Here is a 15,015-nt window from a genome sequence, read left to right on the forward strand (position 1 = left end):
TAGACAAACATTGTCATTAATTTAAGCGCTGATTAGTCTATTTCAGAAAGTATTTCTTTGATACCTGCACTTTATTTTGTGATTTTCTTTTCTTACTCTTCATATGAAAGGTCATTCAGATGTTTCTTATTGAGCGTTTGGCGAAAAGAAAACTTTGAGGGACAAAACAAAAAGTAGCCAAAAACAACAGGGAAGTGCAAAAAAAAAAAAACCTACGAGTAAAGAACAGAGCTATAATTACACTGACCTACTGTCTGCTCATCGGATTCCTTTATAAAGTCATCTAAAGCAGGCACGCCACGCCTACTGAGCAAAAAACAGGTACAGCCTGCAGGCCTAGGATGCTGCCCTTTGAAGACTTCCAGAGGCCGACCAATCAGAATTGAGGTCAGCCTTAAAGAGACAGGAGCCACGGTTTGTTTTAGCAGATGGATTTGAACAATGTAATGAAATAATACCAAATAAAGCTGCGCAGCTTCAAAATGCGTGTGGATTTAGTGAGTTTTTACTACAGACATGAGCAAAAGATATTCATCTGCACTTTCATCAAAAGGACAAAGAGTTAGTGAGTGAATCTGATAGTTGTTACATCCTGTTAAAAACTGGCACCGCCTCGTTCAATTTCACCATGAAGGCAAGTCCCTGTGACCTCACAAAACAAACGTTTACCTCTTTACTACCATGACCCGATACCTACAATACGAGTCAACTTTTCCACCCATTTCCTGCCAAACATAGCCGTTTAGTGCTTTGACAGGATTACATCATAACAAGGTAGGGATTCATGGAGCAGCGCAGCTCTGGATGACTCCTCCGTGTCACATGCTTGTGTGAGATAGGCAGCAGCATGAGGCAGCAGGTGGAATTTCCCCTTTTCTCTCCTTTCCCTGTGACGTCATGCTCAGTCAGTTGGCTGCTGCTGCCTGGCAATGGAACATGTCTGACAAGGTGATAGTCAGGTGTGAAGAAAGAGAAAAAAAAAAAAAAAAACTAGGGCTGGTTTAACAGCAGCGTCGGTTAGGGAACTTTGCAAAACAACACTTCCCCCCCCTCTTCGCTCTTAACAGAAATGAGGCGAGCAAATGGTATTTTTTTTTTTTTACACGTAGAAAGGGGAAGTTCAATAGTTTTATTTCTCTTTTCACAAGCCAGTTCCTTGCCTTTTCTGCAAGTGGTTTGAGGCTTCAGCCATCTCATGACTGTTTGTTTAGTCAGAGCATATGAACATTGCCACCTTGTGGTTATTCTTAAGATGCCAAATGGCATTTAATTGCACATAATGTACATGACAGGGACAACACAGATTCATCCATATGAAATAAAATATCAAAAAGTTAGTTTATCTCAGCTAAACTCGTATTAAATGGATTTACTGCAGACAGAGTGACACATTTCAAGTGTCTCTGAAGATAAGGAAACACCAAAATTCACTTTCTTGTGAAATTTAAACATTACATAAGAGTATTTTTTTTTAAAAGGTCATGTACAGTATATGTACCCAGTAGCCTACCTTGCTAGGTCTCCTTTTGCATCAATTGCTGCTTTAGCTATGAGTGGCATGGAGGAAATCAGCCTATGTTTAAGGAAGCCTGGGTTTTCTCCAGTATTGTCTCGGTGTCTCTCATTTTCTCATTTGGCTGGCCAATCAAAAACAGCAATACTGCAGTCATTAAACCAGGTATTGGTACTTTTGCCTGTGTGGCCAGGTGCCGAAGCATGAATGGCCCTGAAACGTCCTGGTAGACGGGTGTGTTGACTTTGGGCTTGATAAGTGCATCCCTTCCAAACTTGAATGTGCTTTGCTTCATAAGCATTGTAGATTCAGCTCCTTTGCTGACCAACGCTTTTTTTCTTACACCAAACTTTCTCCCAATGTGACTGGGTAAAATATGCTGCAAACAGCTAGCTTCTGTCACAATGACCGTCCAAGGCTTATCCTTTGACTATCTGCTGGAAAGCTTTTAAGACAGCAGCCTTCTCGTCGATGGTGTAGGCCATAACATAACAAAAGAAAAAGCTGCAGCATTTCCCCATCTCCTGTAAGGCTTCTCTGAAAGCATCTGCGGATCTGGAGTGCTGCTTTCTGCATGGGATAAAAGCCCAGTTGTCTTTTTGTGGAGTTGAATCAATATCAAGGCCCATTAAGGCAGGCGGGTACATCTTCAGCAAGAAGAGGTGTCTGATGTCTGAGGACCCCTTTCGTCGTGAAATAGAGGAAAACGGCAGGCCTTCGCTGTTGTCCTTGGTCATCAGGACAAGCCTCTGCAGCTCAGACTGCTGCCAAAGACAAAACGGTGCCAGGATAAGGAGGATACCGGGAATTGCTTTGGCCTTAAAGCACACAAACACACACACACACACACGCTACTGGTCCATATCAGCGAGGCTCTTTTTCTCCAGACTGAAAGCTATCAAAGCAGAAAGGAATGGGGCAAAGGAGGGGCTAATGTGTGGGCAGCAGTGTGGCAAGACGTTCCTAAAACAAGGGCAAACCTTTGAAACAAACAGGATGACCTCATGCCGGAGTATATTTGGAAAGTCTTGATAATTGTTTTTAGGGGGGCTGAAGTTTCCAATTATCCACTGACTTCTGCCGGTGTTCCCACCACGGGAAGACTTCAGAGGGTCGGGGCGGAAGGGAGGGCTGGTGCGGGTCGGACTGCTGGTCCTCTCTCTCCAGTGGGACGGTAAAACTAACATTTTGTAACTCTCTTCCCTTCCCTCTGCGTCACGGCTGCCTGCGCTGAAGTGAGCGAGCCTGGCCAGCCAATGAGACGGTGTTTGTCCGTCCCAGGATACAAGCATCTCAGCACAAAAAATGTAAACATCTGGCAAACATTTTGACTCCCCACAGACTAAGGGTGGATGAACAGTATGAGAAAAAAATAAAAAAAAAATAAAAAATGAAAACGATCCTGCCCAGCATTGCCGACATGCATTTGTAGAAAACATCAAGCATTCTTTTTTTTTTTTTCTCCATACTTCTAATCAAGTCTCTGAGGCTCATCCTCGCTGGTTTTCTCCCGTTATAGTCAATAAGCTCAGCCAGGAATGGTCTAATGGAACGAGTGGCACACTGTGCGTCATCAGTGGCTCCAAATAGTTTTGTTTTCTTGTTTTTAAGCCAAATAAAGCTGGAACATTGACTATGTAACTTCTAATAACGGAAACTTGAACTATTCTATATTTTCTCACATTGCAAATGTATTTTTGGAGGGATTTGTCTGGGCACTGTTGACCTAACGGAAGGCGAATTTAGAGTCTCGTGTCTCCATCCACAACAACCAGCTTTCCGGTCTTTGTGGAAAACGAGAACATTCCCACAGCATGATTCTGCCACCACCATGTTTTCATGACGGGGGGATGAGAATTTTCCCTCTGATGCGTTTCCTGCTACTTTTGTTATTCTCTCCGAGTCTGGTCCTGATTTGGAGTGCACCAGTTTGTTTGTTTGTCATCTGCAAATAATACTTTAAGAGGAGAAGAATAAGAGGAGGAATAGAAAGTGAGCAGAAAATGAACAATCAGCTCGCTGCTGCTGTTCACCCCCCAGTGGGGTCCGGATTTGGGTCAAACAACTTCAACATATTTGATGTAGAGATTCACACAGATTCGCACCTCCAAGCACACCAACAGATGTTTAATCCAAGCAACCATGCGACTGTCCCCAATTGATAAAGATTAGTATAGACTTTGTCGGACTTTTGTGGGAAAAATCAGGACCAAAGAAACTTTGGTGCATTTACAACACGATTAAGCTAAACACACGACTCCATGGCTTCTCAAAGTTAGTTTATTTATCGGAAATAGAATAAAGGTGGGTGGGGCCAAATACAAATAAAACCACGGACAGCTTTTTTCGGGGTTTTATTTCTTAAAACCTATTACACACTACTGCATTTTTAGTTCATCAGCTAAACTCTCATTGTAATACACTAAAAGCGGCCATCGTCGTCCTCATCATTTATTGTCCCTAAATGTGAAACGTTGGTGAAGATTCTCAGTCATCCAGGTCACGGTCATTCCAAAAAAAGTAAAAAAAACAAAGCAACTGGACTTGTTTTCCGTATAGTTGAAGACGTTTCGCTTTCTCTCCAGGAAGCTTTCTCAATTCAAAAAGTCTGGAGTAATGTGAAGTACCAAGCAAGTATAAAACTTGGTAGTATAAAGCTTGATACTGCACATTATTCCAGACTTTTTGAATTGGGAAAGCTTCCAGAGGAAGCGAAACGTCTTCACCTACGGAAAACAAGTCCAGTTGCTTTGTTTTTTTTACTTTTTTTTGGAATAAATGTGAAACAGAATGCAACAGGTCTGCCAGAAATTACAGTAAAGCACTAAAAGACCCGACTCACATCCAAACCTTTCACAAGATAAAAATCAGCAAAACGTTATGGCTAGAACGTGACAAAAATGTGGAAAAGTTCCAAGGGGAATGAATACGTTTACTGTCTCTGACCTGGTCAACACAACTGTATATCTCTCATAACAAAACACTCCCTTTCAGATCGTGGACAACTAAGGGACTAAAACAACTGCTGTATTCTTCTGTGGCTTGTGACTGCTGGGAGAAGTGCAGACCTTTCAGCCTGGTCTCAGCGCAGTCACATGCCAGCTGACTGACACAAAGGGGAGTCACTGTAATCTGTGGAGTAGTGTGGGGAAAGTCCTTCAGGGTGGTGCGCTCCGGGCGGCAATTAATAACATCGTTTTCATCTCTGTCACATTTCTTTTTGTAGTACAAAGCGGCATTCGCGTTAACACCATCCTCCTTATAGCAACTTATTCCCGGCCAGAGGCAATATAAAAAAAGTAGAGCCACTTTCACATCAATCACGCCAAGATTAAACATTGTTTTTTTTTTTTTTTGTTTTTTTAAGATCCTGTTTGCACTTACCTTGCGAGAAGAAGTCATCATCCGAGGCTTTTTCTACAGCTTCTTGAGCGGCTCTCCTCAGGAAAAGCCGTCCAAAGGCATAATGATCCCTTGTAAGCGCGACTCTGGAGGCTGTAACGGCGCTAAAGCTACATCATCGCTCAGGCAGCCGCCAGATTGTACCCTCCCGCCGCCGCCGCTGCTTTCCTTCGCTTCCTGACACAAGGTCGTGGTTTTCTCCGACAGAGGCTGCTGCTGATGCGTGGGGAATTCCTGGCAGTCACATTTTCCTGGGAAACAATTTTGCCCGACAACAAAGTTTGGTAAAACCCCTGGAAGTTCGTCAGCTTGCTCTGGGTGGGCAGGACAGGTTCAGCCGTTGACATGAAGTTAATTTATTTATTTATTTATTGTTTTTTTGACATCATGTCCCGTTTCCCTTTAAAAGTACGAAATAAAAAAAAGGATTGGTGTTATTTCCTAAACGGGAGCGTTCACATTAAGCAGATTAGACAATAAATGCGTTTTATGAAACGTTAGGTTACTCACTCGCATGTGCAACGTTTACAAATAGGTGACATCAGACGCGTGATTTTTTGCGGAAGAAAAATGTCGCTTGCGCCAGCTTTGCTCGCCTGTACTCCGCTGACTCTTTAGATTTGGCACAGGGAGAACCAGCTGCTGGTAATGTGCATCTTCCGGGAATGTCCAAGCTCATAGGATGCGGTTAACACACGCGATCATTGTTGAGCGGGCGGGGTCTGTGTCGTTTATTATTTGGATACGATATATATGCGATATCTGAATAAATGTGCGATGGATAATAAATGCCGTTGTGCAATAACTCGGATAATATTTAAACACATTTAATTTAGGAAGGAAAAAAAACTTAGTTCCCATACCGGGAGTCGAACCCGGGCCGCCTGGGTGAAAACCAGGAATCCTAACCGCTAGACCATATGGGACCAGTTGACGAACGAGTCACGCAGCGGTCTATTTTAAAAGGGTTTGTATGAAATGATGGCGTTTTCCTTTCTTTTTGTCCATATTATACGTCATATTGCTAGAATTATATTATTGAAAAGCTCATTCAATTCAGGAACTCAATTTACTGAATGAAACACATTTCATTCATTAAGACTGACGTTTTCAAGCGTGTCTATCCGTTGATTATGACGATTTTCCACTTACAGCTATTGAAAACATGACATTCAAAGTTAGAAAGACACATCAGACCAATAAAAAAAAAAACATTATAACACAGAACTACGGGCCTAATTAAATGTGTGTTTTATACCTGCTTAAAGGTTGTTATTCTATTTGTACTTCTAATCTGACGAGTGTTGCAATGCAAACGAGATCACGCTCTCCTTAACAGACTTATATGAAGGACCTAAACTTCCTCAAGAAGTACAGTCAGCTCTGTCCCTTCCTGTAGAGAGCTTCACAGTTGTGTCTCCAGTCCAGTTTGTTGCTCAGGTGAACACTAGTGCATTTATACTTCTCCACCACCTCCACTTATTCTCCTAGTATGGTAATAGTCTTATTCCTGTTTCTTCTGAAATCTACAGTCATCTCCTTTGTTTGATCCACATTCTGAATGAGACGGTTGCTTCCACACCATGCCAAAAAGCGGTCCAACAGCTCCCTGTACTCAGATTCCTGTCCATCTCTGATTCATCCAACAACTGCAGAGTCATCTGAGTGTTTCTGCCGATGACAGGAGTCTGAGGTATAAAAAATGAAAAGGCATGGTGAGAGCACAGTCCACTGTGGTGCTCCTGTGCTGCTGATTACCTAGTTAGACACGCAAACCTTGCAGTCTTGACAAAATGTGGTCTGTTTGTCTGGTAGTCTCCAGGCGAATGTTGAATTTCTGACAAAGCAAATCAGGCTGAATTTTGTTAAATGCTCTGGAGGAATCAAAGAACATGACCCTCACAGTGCTGTCTGACTTGTCTAAATAACAATTGGTTTGTTGAAGCAGCTGTATGATGGCATCTTCAACACTACACCTGAACTACACATCTAAGCATGCATCTCTTTCCGTTACAGAGAAAACGGCCTATACATTTCTGGAGTGTCATCCTGACTGGGCACCTTTGCATCTTGGGCACACAGAAGTCAAAGAAGCAACAGCATCTCTGGATCTACCTGGTCAGATAGCAAACATGGATGAAACTGCAGCTCATTCTTGAAAGACGCTATGGTCAAGTATTACACGGGGCTTCCATGTCTGGGTGTGATGATGTCTCAGCTTTTTTTCCTGCTTACCACAGACAAGTTGGAAACATTCACCCATCCAGATGCTGCTCCTAACTCTGAGGCTGAATCTTCCCATCCATTCATGTGGAGAGGGTGATTTGATGTGTACGCAAATACACCATACTGCGGGTGAATTTATCACTGAGTACGGTGAGAGCTATGACCAATATGTGCCCCAATGTTGTTTTGAAACTGTAAACCATAAAATCCCAGAGGATAAATAATGGAAAACGTACCTGTTGTTGGCATATTTATTTAGTGAAGTAATTTAATAATTGGTATAAAGAAATGTAGCAGTAATGGGAACTAAACATCAAAAATGGCATGTGACTTGTCTGTAGTTAGAAGTGGAAACATGAGGAATGCAAGCGAAGACTTTAATGCTGACATTGAAACGCATCAAGATACGTTGATTTAATAGTTCCAGTGTAGTGGAATCAGTAAGTTACCTGGGCCTGTAGACGTGAACACCAAAACCTCAAGGTAAAACAGGCCGCAGATGCATGAATTCAAGAAGCTACAATAGCATCGCTGTATGAAAGATTTGATTTGTGAATGAAACAGAAATAAATTCGGTATTATTATTGTAACTATGACTAAAGAAACATTTTTAGATAGTTTTAGAAATATATTAAAGTATGCTTATGTGTAGTTTAACGTTGTCACGTTTCTAAGCCACTCACAATATGGCGGACGCGCTGACGTGTCGTCTATGGCGGCAACTACTGCTTATGCAAACTTTACGATGCAAGTAGCCTAGCACCATCTTGTGGTTTGCCTCTGGTACTACATGTCAAAAACCATATACGCTATTATTCTATTAGAGCAGCTTCTCCTTTTGATTAAGCTTCGAATAATTGGCGTCAGCTGACAAAGAGAAAATCCCAAAAAATATAAATGAGGACGAGTAAAAACGACTGAGTCTTGAAAGGTCACCGAATGCTTTTTGCTTCCCCAACAAAACGAAACATGGTAGCAAACATATGACGTCATTTATGTGGAGCGATTCAAGTGACAAGATAGGGGACATCAACCGATGTACAAAATGATGTAGTCAAACGAAGAAGCGGTTTAATTTACTTTACACGATAAACTTTGTTATAGGTTGTTATCTAACTGTATTTAGACTACACATTTGTGGTTTTGTTACCATAAAATCCTAAACTGTATGAGTAATAAAAAGCAGTTGCCCCTCTGTAGTGCAAATGGTATCGCCGCAGACGAAAGGCAGCCAAGTATTTGTCAAACTAGTAGGGATCGTTGGCTTGGCTGGCCAGATAGGAGTTGAGGAAATATAACACCAGAAGAAACACCTTTCTATCTTTTTAGCCATCTGTTTGTTTATTTTTTAAGCGTTAGCTTGTTTTTGAGTTAGCAGAAATGTCAACCCCAGCGCGACGACGTTTAATGAGAGACTTTAAACGGTGAGTTAAAGGAAAACAACAGAGAAGTAGCTAACAACATTTAGCATTCTGAAGCTAGTTTTTTTTTTTTTTTTTTTTAGCATTAGCTCAAGTGACAACTGCCACGGAAACCGCAAAATATCGGCGAAGGCCAGCTAATTGTTAACTAAAGTTAAACTCTCGTTTTGTATTAGTTGCTCGTAATTAGTTTAGTTTAAGAATAACTGGGCTGTAACGTTTGCCAACAGGTCCCCCCTCTCTGCCGGCGTAAGCAAACCTGACGGTTTTTGTAACGTTCAGGTTGTGTAATTCGGGATCGGTGTCCGATTCGGAGGGCGCACGGACAATATTTCGGTGTGATTTGTAACAGTAAAGCTTCTTCTAAGTATATCTGAGTCCGCTAGCTGTAGTATTGCAACACATCGCTCTCCGTATATGATTCCTGGAGACTCGAACAGACGCACGGATGTAGTTCAAGTCAGCGGCCAGATGGCCTCTGAGCTGGAGGAAAAGATTTAGGTGCCCCCGTCCTAATGCTTCTTTCTATCCCCGGGCCATGCCAGATCATCGCTTAAGATTGAAGGTCAGCAACCATCTGCCATGTAGAGACTGAACACCTGCACGGACTAAGCACGTCTATCTGGTTAACCCACATATGCTCCTGTTAGAGAAGTCCACAGTTGATCTGATTCAGTTTGGCCCACTGTGGAAATCTGCCTTTTTACATTTTTCTGTAACGCGATCAGAAGGCTTAACCTGTTATATTAATCACTTGGGCCTTTAGATAAACACGGAGGGTGCTAAGATAAGTTAAAAGACCCCAAATCACAGAAAAATGTAATTACCAATAAATAAATGAGCTGGATATCACCATGAAATGTTCAACAAACCCATTTTTGGGGATCGTTCTTGATTAGTATAAATATCAGTTGTCTTCTTTAGAAGTCCTTTTTCTTCAGACAAAAAGTCACATTTGTTACTGCAGATTTTTTTAATAATAGTAGTGCTGCACAGTATATCACAAATGTATCTTGAGTGCAGTATTAATGTCTCATAGAGCAGTTCGAAATGCAATAATTTCTGGCCGGTATAATGTAAGTCACGCTTTTTGCATGCCAGCCTGTTGCAGGGATTCTTTCTGCAGTAAATGTGTGTAGCTGACACGGATAATAATGACCGAGATGTTAAAGATCAAAGAGTGCTGGATGCACAGATGAGAAACAAGAGCGGGGAGGAAGATGTGGATTTATCACAAGTTATACTGTCATCGCAAAATTCCTCTTTATCATCATCAAACAATTTTTTTTAATGTTCTGCAACCCTAATTGATTGAAACAAGAGTTTGACCGTATTAACGAATAAAAGGTCACATCTTGAAATCAGGCAATTAATTATTAGCTTGTGTTTGATAGAGTCTGAACCTTGTGTGCGCTAATTAAGCCTGTATTGTTATATCAAATCTGTGTTTTTGCTATAAAAGATCTTGATACATTTACCGGGCAAGTATTTGGTTGATTTTAAAAAAAGAAAAATCTACTCATAAGTCGGAGAGATCCAAAATTTAAACAACAAACAAACTCAGGGTTTGTTGTGAATAGACTATAGCTAAATAATGATATTCTGGGTAGTAACACAGTTCAGTTTGTTTTTTACAGTGATGTTTTGTAATGTCTCTGGAAAATCAAGTCTTACTGGACTGTTTAGGATAAACTCACCATATTTTATGTTGATTAGAAATTTCCCTTTGATCTGATGTTCTCACCATCGCGTCTGTTGGGCTTTCACAGAAACATAACGCAGTAGCGATTACTTTAATTTCCGTATGAAGATATTCTGACGTCATTGTGTTTGTGTTCAGGCTGCAAGAAGATCCTCCAGCTGGAGTCAGCGGAGCTCCGTCAGAAAACAATATCATGGTTTGGAACGCAGTCATTTTCGGGTAAGTGTATCCGATGGAGTCTGCTGCTAATGGATTATCTAAAGTAGAGAAGCGTCAGTCAATCAGCCAAAGCCAATCACAATTCAGCAGGCCAGAATGAAAAATCCTGTTTTCCTGGTTTAAAAAAAAAAAAACATTAAGCTAAGAACTCACATAATCCAGTACATAAATGTTCTTTTTTTATTTTATTTTATTTTATTAAAATAACAGATTAAGGTTAGGCATATGCAGGGATGGAAATATGGGGATAATCCTGTAATTATTTTATTTTCTGTTAAGTTAAAAACAACCACGTAGGTAAATGAACCACAACGAAATTCTCACTACTTGATTAATTTAGAGTAATCCTATAATGTGATTGACCTGAAAGTTTTAAGACAAAATGTGAAACATTGTTTACATGCTTTCATTTAAAACAGAAATGTAAAACTAGTAAAATACTGATTACAGATAATAGTTACATATAGCCTTTGTTGTTGTCTTGGTTTTAAATACAAAAAACCACAGTGAAACCTTAGAATAAGCACTAAAGAGCTTATATATAGCTCTATATACGGGCTTTCTGCTTGTAGCTCGTCAACTTTAGTTTTAAAACAGCGTTACCTCAATAAGGGGTTTGGTGGCATACCTTTAGGCTCCACACCGTGACTGTCCGTCGTGTTTTTTGCTGCCAAAAATATTCCCAAGCAGCTGAATATTCTTGTAGGTGTAGTGGTCGTCTTTCAGCACAGCTGGCCAGCTGTGCACACTGCATAAAGGGAACTAAAAGCAAGCAAAATTTTCTTACAATATGTATATTTTTCCTTGATTTCAGCAGTTAAATATCACTATTTGCCAATGGAATGAGAATTTCTACCCCTAAAATAAGATAATTAGACATCCTGCACTTAAAATGAGAACAATTTATCTCCATCATCTTATTTCAAGTGCAAGAATCTTATTTCATTGGCAAATAGTCTGATTTACCAGCTCAAATCAATGAAAAATACACTAATTTCAAGAGGATTTTACCTACTTTTAGTTTCCTTTTTGCAGTGCACAGTAACATATGAGTTAGCGGGCAACGCGCAAAGCAGCATACAGTGACTTGAGTCACGTTTTCTGGCACCTCATTGAAAATACCAATTATTTGGGGCTTTGCCTTGTTACCAGTAACTGGCCCCTGCCAGGATCTCTAACTACTTTTATTTGGTAAAATTCTTTGAATAAAGCGTCAAACTGCAGATCTGGCCTAAAGAAAGCCAGAAATCTGTATCGGCCAAGAAAAGCCCGATCAATGCATCTGTAATAATTGTTTTCTTTCTGCAGTCAGGAAGAAAGTCAGTTTAGTTTAATACATAAAGGATTATGTATGAAATTAAAATCCTCAACTTTACATTTAGTATTAAGATGGCTTTAATTGCAAATAATAGTAAAATAGGTGACTATCTTTTTGTATTTAAGCACAATCAACTAAAATGCAGAAGCAGGGTATGAAAAATCATTTGCACACTTATTAACTACACACGATTGGTTTGAGTCCATGTAAAAAAAAAAAAGGATTTTTGCTGGTGTGGAGCAATAAAATGCTTGTTAACAGAATGACCTCAAGATACAACATCAGCTAAGTTAAGTTTCCAAATCATGAAGTTTATGGTCCAATATCTCACAAGCATGCTGCTCTGCTTTGTTCCTTACACCCTGCCTTTATGTTTTGGTCCAATACATTTGTGTAAAAGTTCTGAGGCATAATAAATGTTATTTATTTAACGTTAGAGAACGCATTTATATCGCTGTCATATATGAACCTTTTGACAACTAAAGAGTTAGCCAGACTTTTGCAAAAAATGATTTCTAACCTATTTTGTGTCTTTTTTTATAGACCGGAGGGAACGCCTTTTGAAGATGGTATGTACTTTTCAAATAATTTCTCTTCCTAAAACACCAATACAGTAAGAGAATACCCTGATTCCCTTCTTGTTTTAAGGGTCTGCTTTTGTTTTTATCTAATTATTGTGTATGCCTGTAAGCAGAGACAAGAGTGTCTTGAAATTGAGGTAAATGTTACACAAAGCGTTGGAAGGTGGTATTTGTTTGGAAAGTGTTCCAAGTCTCAGTGCAAGTGGCTCTTTCACTTGTTTACTGCAATAAATCCTGTTTAGGTTCTCAGTTTCAGCTTGTAATGTGTGATTTTCTTGCTCTCAGGAACCTTCAAACTTACCATCGAATTCACAGAAGAATATCCAAATAAACCTCCAACAGTGAGATTTGTCTCCAAAATGTTTCATCCAAACGGTAAATTGAAACTTCCTTTTTTTTTTTTTTTTTTTACGCAAAGATAAATCTGGATTTCCTTAAATGTCAGATAAACTTACCTGAAAGCTTAACCTACCAAATGTTTTTTTTTTTTTTTTTTTTTTTGCAGTCTATGCAGATGGTAGCATATGCTTAGATATACTTCAGAACCGCTGGAGTCCAACCTATGATGTTTCTTCAATCCTAACTTCAATACAGGTAATCCAACTTTCACATAAATGCTCCGCGCGCCTATTTGAAGCTTTTAATATCTGCCGAACCGTAAAAAAATAAAAGCGGTGTCATACAGCTTGACCTGAACCTTCACCAGCTGTCGCTCTCTGTTGAACCTTTTTAGTCTTTACTGGACGAGCCAAACCCAAACAGTCCGGCCAACAGCCAAGCGGCGCAGCTTTACCAGGAGAACAAGCGGGAGTACGAGAAGAGGGTTTCTGCTATTGTTGAACAGAGCTGGCGTGACTGTTGACACCGGACCGCCGGCGCATGAACAGTGAGCCACGGCGACGCGACGGCCGGTCCTTAAGACCCCTCAGTATGTTTTTGTCCCCTTACTGTTGCTAAATTTGTATGCTGTAGTGTTGTGGCGTTCGCTGCCGCAGAACGCTGTTGTTTGATAGGAGCGGAGTAAAAAAAAAGTTAATGTACCTTGTTATTTCTGGGTTACTTGCTATATGCCTTTTTTTTTTTTTCTTTTTTTTAACTTTTCCAATATTTGATAGCCTGTCGCCTCTCAACTGTCACATGGGTTATACAGACTGAACGATGTGGACGGCTGTTTGGTTTGTAAATACTGCCGGTTTATATTTACAGAAAATAAAGCTGTTAATTTTCAAAGGGCCCACGACAACAGAAACCCCCTTTTTTTTTTTTTTTTCTTCTTTTTTTTGTCTGCACATTGAAAGCCTTGGAGGGATAAAGAAATGACCAACATGGACGTCCGTCCTTATTACTCAACAGATGCCTTTTGGGGGTCAGTTTTTTTTAGCCTTTCCTGTACAGCCACGCCTTTTTTTTTGATCCTGTTCGACTATCTATGCCCCTCTTACTCCCCAGAAATGTGGGATTTTAGCTTCCTTACGACACACTCAACGTTTTTACAGTGTCACAATAACCGTTTGGCCCATTTAGACCTGCCACTCATGTGAGTTCACATTTTACCATATTTTGGAGGGTGCGTTACTTTTTAATGGGTTTAAGGCTGTGTGAAAAAAAAAAAAATCCTATAAGCATCCGATCTGACTACACTTTTGTCTGTTCAGTTTATACAACCTTGCACGGGTAACCCATGTTAACAAACTGTACATTCTCTTGTAAATAAAATAAATATGCAATTCTTGATGGCTTTTTTTTTTAATACCACGGCGCGATGAATACAAGTGCATGACCCATTCGTTACAGGGTGATTAAGGGTCACGGCTAATGAAAACTACAAATTCAGTTTCTCAAAAGTTTAATTGGACACAGGTGTATAAAAAGGTTTTTAATGCAGAAATGTTAAAGCTTTCGAGAATGGCTGCCAGAGTGCTGCATCCGATTGGATAAAAGGAAAGTTTGGTGGAAAGAAAAAGTTATGAGAACAGCTGCATAAGCACCATGGACACCAGCAGCCTTGTCCAACATCACCTGATTCTCTCCAGATGGATTTCCTGCCGCAGAGCTCCTCGCATCCATCTGGGATTGCTCCATTGGGGATGTATTATCAAAAATCCTTACATATGATTGGATAAACCACTTGTATCCTTACATATGATTGGATAAACCACTTGTCCGTCATCTTTACTGATGTGCTACTACAACCAATCACATCAAAACCAAGCCGTGACGCTGACGTTAGGGAAGATCAAGCTCTTGCCAAACCTGGGCGGCAGAAGGAGGGAGAAAACATCGCCACAAACACACGAGCTACCACCATTTCATTCCAGCTAAGTCCTCTTTTCAGAGAAATTGTTTTTTATTCTGTTTAGAAACCAAACTCAGAATGGGAGCAGCTGAAGGTCTTGGCTCCTTCATATTTACTGTCGTTGATTAACCTGCATTTCTGTATTAAGAATACTTTAACGTGCATTCACTATAAATCACAGTTAACAGAATTCACATAAACACTGTGATGACTGAGTTCAGCTTTACAGATAAATGAACTGTCCAATGATCTAATTTACACACAGGTATTTAAATGGACTGAGCTCAGCTTGATTATTTTTCCTTTCTTCAGTACAGCTGTGAAAAGAAGCAGACAG

General features: G+C 40.2%; 2 protein-coding genes and 1 non-coding gene across 4 annotated transcripts in view; 1 reads left to right on the forward strand and 2 right to left on the reverse strand.

The window, feature by feature from the left end:
- elf1 (E74-like ETS transcription factor 1) overlaps positions 1-5,559 on the reverse strand; it is a 64,041-nt gene extending 58,482 nt beyond the window's left edge. The window contains exons 1-2 of one of the 2 annotated variants that reach the window (XM_021316044.2): positions 5,426-5,559; positions 4,898-5,315 (exon numbers count right to left, since the gene is read on the reverse strand). The gene's annotated coding sequence lies outside the window, so the exon portion shown is untranslated. The remainder of the gene's footprint in view (positions 1-4,897; positions 5,316-5,425) is intronic. The other variant, XM_012861802.3, reaches the window with a different exon arrangement.
- A 210-nt stretch (positions 5,560-5,769) lies between these two features.
- Positions 5,770-5,841, reverse strand: trnae-uuc. The gene has a single exon. It is a non-coding gene; the product is annotated as a tRNA-Glu (tRNA).
- Positions 5,842-8,375: 2,534 nt separating this feature from the next.
- On the forward strand, positions 8,376-14,114 carry LOC105925805 (ubiquitin-conjugating enzyme E2 A). The gene is made up of 6 exons (XM_012861831.3): positions 8,376-8,565; positions 10,403-10,483; positions 12,345-12,370; positions 12,668-12,757; positions 12,888-12,976; positions 13,116-14,114. Exons 1-6 carry the CDS (start codon positions 8,522-8,524, stop codon positions 13,242-13,244), a joined length of 459 nt encoding a protein of 152 aa, XP_012717285.1. The 5' UTR covers positions 8,376-8,521; the 3' UTR covers positions 13,245-14,114.
- Positions 14,115-15,015: the final 901 nt, after the last annotated feature.

Source organism: Fundulus heteroclitus, chromosome 23 (genome assembly GCF_011125445.2).
Source record: "Fundulus heteroclitus isolate FHET01 chromosome 23, MU-UCD_Fhet_4.1, whole genome shotgun sequence".
Classification (NCBI taxonomy): Eukaryota; Metazoa; Chordata; class Actinopteri; order Cyprinodontiformes; family Fundulidae; genus Fundulus; species Fundulus heteroclitus.